Source organism: Boleophthalmus pectinirostris, unplaced genomic scaffold (assembly GCF_026225935.1).
Source record: "Boleophthalmus pectinirostris isolate CB_2022bp ecotype Guang Dong unplaced genomic scaffold, ASM2622593v1 HiC_scaffold_1, whole genome shotgun sequence".
In the NCBI taxonomy this organism is placed as follows: domain Eukaryota; kingdom Metazoa; phylum Chordata; class Actinopteri; order Gobiiformes; family Gobiidae; genus Boleophthalmus; species Boleophthalmus pectinirostris.
In genome coordinates this window covers 576,858-580,807 of record NW_026570970.1, presented here as the reverse complement: position 1 = coordinate 580,807, position 3,950 = coordinate 576,858, and the positions used below count along the sequence as shown (strand labels likewise).

General features: G+C 45.7%; 1 protein-coding gene across 2 annotated transcripts in view; it reads left to right on the top strand.

The window, feature by feature from the left end:
• Positions 1 to 293: 293 nt before the first annotated feature.
• The window catches only part of ube2f (ubiquitin-conjugating enzyme E2F (putative)), an 18,435-nt gene continuing 14,778 nt past the window's right edge, over positions 294 to 3,950 (top strand). The window contains exons 1-3 of one of the 2 annotated variants that reach the window (XM_055152542.1): positions 294 to 434; positions 2,847 to 2,954; positions 3,454 to 3,483. In XM_055152542.1, the coding sequence (XP_055008517.1) occupies positions 2,858 to 2,954; positions 3,454 to 3,483 (127 nt within the window). In that variant the 5' untranslated portion in view covers positions 294 to 434; positions 2,847 to 2,857. Of the gene's footprint in view, positions 435 to 594; positions 748 to 2,846; positions 2,955 to 3,453; positions 3,484 to 3,950 lie in introns of those variants that run through there. The other variant, XM_055152545.1, reaches the window with a different exon arrangement.

Below are 3,950 nucleotides of genomic sequence, written 5' to 3'. Positions count from 1 at the left end.
AGAGCGTTTGGAGCTTTGGAGATACATTCAGAGTAATAATAAAGAGTAACTCAAACACGTGTGAATGAAACAAAACCCCGGGAGCAGAGAGACTCCGTTCAGTGTCGGAGTTTTAAATCAAAATAAAACTCAGCTGTTTCGGGACGGAACCGTTTTCGTGTCCGTGTTTCCGCCCGGTCCCCCCGCCGCAGCCGCTCCCTCTTCCGCCTCCGTTCGTGCAGCGCTCGTCTCTTCCGGACACTTTGACACTTTCCGGAGCGTTTGTTTTGGATCTTCGGAACCGTCGCGGAGCCTCGGGGGTTCTGGAGGCTTCTGGAGGGTTCTGGAGACTTCTGGAGGCTTCTGGAGGATTCTGGAGGGTTCTGGAGGAGCGGAGAGGCCCGGCCCGAGCTGCCCGAGTATGGTGTGAGACCGCCGGCTCTGACCCCGCGCAGGTACCGCCGTCCGCAGCGCGTCCAGCCCGGGGACGCGGCTCCGGGACGCGGCTCCGGGACGCGGCTCCGGGACGCGGCTCCGGGACGCGGCTCCGGACGCGGCTCGGGGACGCGGCTCCGGGACGCGGCTCCGCTCCAGACTCGACCCGCGTTGTCTGGACCGGACCGGCCGCGTTCGTCCCGCGGGTTCGGGCGGGTTTTTTTTCACGCGGGTTTGTAGCTCAGAAGCTTCCAGAACCCGCGGGGCCACCTGTGCCCCTTGCCCGCGCCTCAGGTCCACCGGGTCAGTGCGTCTAAAGCTCAGGTCCACCGGGTCAGTGTTTAAACCTCAGGTCCACCGGGTCAGTGTTTAAACATCAGGTCCACCGGGTCAGTGTTTAAACCTCAGGTCCAGGTCTGAGGATCATCAGCGTCATGTTCTGGCTCTGACTCAAAGTGAAAACCAAACCAGGCTCGCCATAAACCAGATCTGACACGTCACTGCCACTAAACTGGACTAAACCAGGACTAAACCAGGACTAAACCAGGACTAAACCAGGACTAAACCAGGACTAAACCAGGACTAAACCTCCTGACTCAAAATCTAAACCTGAACTGGTTCAGTGTTGAAGGACATGAAACGATTTGATCACATGTTTGTTTTTATCCACGAGTCTCTAGACCTGGTTTAGTCCTGGTTTAGTCCTGGTTTAGTTCCTGCTTTAGACCTGGTTTAGTCCTGGTTTAGTCCTGGTTTAGTCCTGGTTTAGACCTGGTTTAGACCTGGTTTAGACCTGGTTTAGTCCTGGTTTAGTCCTGGTTTAGACCTGGTTTAGTCCTGGTTTAGTCCTGGTTTAGTCCTGGTTTAGACCTGGTTTAGACCTGGTTTAGTCCTGGTTTAGTCCTGGTTTAGTGCTGGTTTAGACCTGGTTTAGTCCTGGTTCCTCGTTGAAGTTTCATTCACGTGTTTGAGTGACTCTGTAAAACTCCAAACACTCTGCTCCACCTCGTGATGTCATCAAGTGAACAGCTCCTCTTCCCTTTCATGATCTGGATGATTCTAGTGAAGTGTGGAGTTTAAAAACACAGTGGAGCACTTCCTGTGTCACCACATGATGACATCACGAGGTGGAACAGAGTGTTTTCAGTCTGAGAGAAAAACTCACATGTGCGAACCAAACCAGGTCCAGGACTAAACCGGGTCCAGGACCAAACCAGGTCTAAACTAAACTGAGTCAGTGTTTTTGTTTTTAGATTTATTTTTGTGGAGTTAACTGCTGTGGTGTTGTTTTTTTAGAGTTATTTTCGTGGAGTTAACTGCTGTGGTGTTTTTAGAGTTTTTTTGTGGAGTTAACTGCTGTGGTGTTGTTTTTTCAGAGTTATTTTCGTGGAGTTAACTGCTGTGTGTTGTTTTTAGAGTTTTTTTGTGGAGTTAACTGCTGTGGTGTTGTTTTTAGATTTTTTTTGTGGAGTTAACTGCTGTGGTGTTGTTTTTAGAGTTTTTTTCGTGGAGTTAACTGCTGTGGTGTTGTTTTTTCAGAGTTATTTTCGTGGAGTTAACTGCAGTGGTGTTGTTTTTTCAGAGTTATTTTCGTGGAGTTAACTGCTGTGGTGTTTTTAGAGTTTTTTTGTGGAGTTAACTGCTGTGGTGTTGTTTTTAGATTTTTTTTGTGGAGTTAACTGCTGTGGTGTTGTTTTTAGGGTTTTTTTGTGGAGTTAACTGCTGTGTTGTTTTTTTAGTTATTTTCGTGGAGTTAACTGCAGTGGTGTTGTTTTTTCATAGTTATTTTCGTGGAGTTAACTGCTGTGGTGTTGTTTTTAGAGTTTTTTCGTGGAGTTAACTGCTGTGGTGTTGTTTTTAGTTATTTTCGTGGAGTTAACTGCAGTGGTGTTGTTTTTTCAGAGTTATTTTCGTGGAGTTAACTGCTGTGGTGTTTTTTAGAGTTTTTTTCGTGGAGTTAACTGCTGTGGTGTTGTTTTTAGAGTTTTTTTCGTGGAGTTAACTGCTGTGGTGTTTTTTTAGAGTTTTTTTGTGGAGTTAACTGCTGTGTTGTTTTTTTAGAGTTTTTTTCGTGGAGTTAACTGCTGTGTTGTTTTTAGAGTTTTTTTGTGGCGTTAACTGCTGTGGTGTTGTTTTTAGAGTTTTTTTGTGGAGTTAACTGCTGTGGTGTTTTTTTTAGAGTTTTTTTCGTGGAGTTAACTGCTGTGGTGTTGTTTTTAGAGTTTTTTTTGTGGAGTTAACTGCTGTGGTGTTGTTTTTTAGAGTTTTTTTCGTGGAGTTAACTGCTGTGGTGTTGTTTTTAGAGTTTTTTTTCGTGGAGTTAACTGCTGTGGTGTTGTTTTTTAGAGTTTTTTTCGTGGAGTTAACTGCTGTGGTGGTGTTTTTAGAGTTTTTTTTCGTGGAGTTAACTGCTGTGGTGTTGTTTTTTTCAGAGTTGTTCAGGATGTTGACGTTACATAAAATCAGGAAAGACGACGGCGGGAAACACAACACAGAGTCGAGCCACAGAGTCTCTGTGAGAGACCGACTCCTCACCAAAGGTACAACTACTACTACTACTACAAGTACTACTACAAGTACTACAAGTACTACAAGTACTACTACAAGTACTACTACAAGTACTACTACAAGTACTACTAGAAATACTACTACTACTACAAGTACTACTACAAGTACTACAAGTACTACTACAAATATTACTACTACTACTACTACTACAAGTATAACTACAAGTACTGCGAGTACTACAAGTACTACTACAAATACTGCAAATACTACTGCTGCTACTACTGTTTCATTAACCAGGTCTAAACCAGGACTAAACCAGGACTAAACCAGGACTAAACCAGGTCTAAACCAGGTCTAAACCAGGTCTAAACCAGGACTAAACCAGGACTAAACCAGGACTAAACCAGGACTAAACCAGGACTAAACCAGGACTTGAACTGTTGGTCTGGACTCGTCTACTTGACCCTGGGGTTTTGGATTTCAGTGTTTTGTGCATAAATCTGAACTTGATCCTCGTCTGTGTCTCTGCAGAAGTGGCAGATCTGGAAGCAAACCTGCCCAGTGAGTCTAACACACACACACACACACACACACAACACACACACACACACACACACACACACACACACACACACACACACACACACACACACACACACACACACACACACACACACACACACACACACACACACACACACACACACACACACACACACACACACACACACACACACACACACACACACACACACACACACACACACACACACACACACACACACACACACACACACACACACACACACACACACACACACACACCACACACACACACACACACACACACACACACACACACACACACACACACACACACACACACACACACACAACACACACACACACACACACACACACACACACACACACACACACACACACACACACACACACACACACACACACACACACACACACACACACACACACACACACACACACACACACACAACACACACACACAC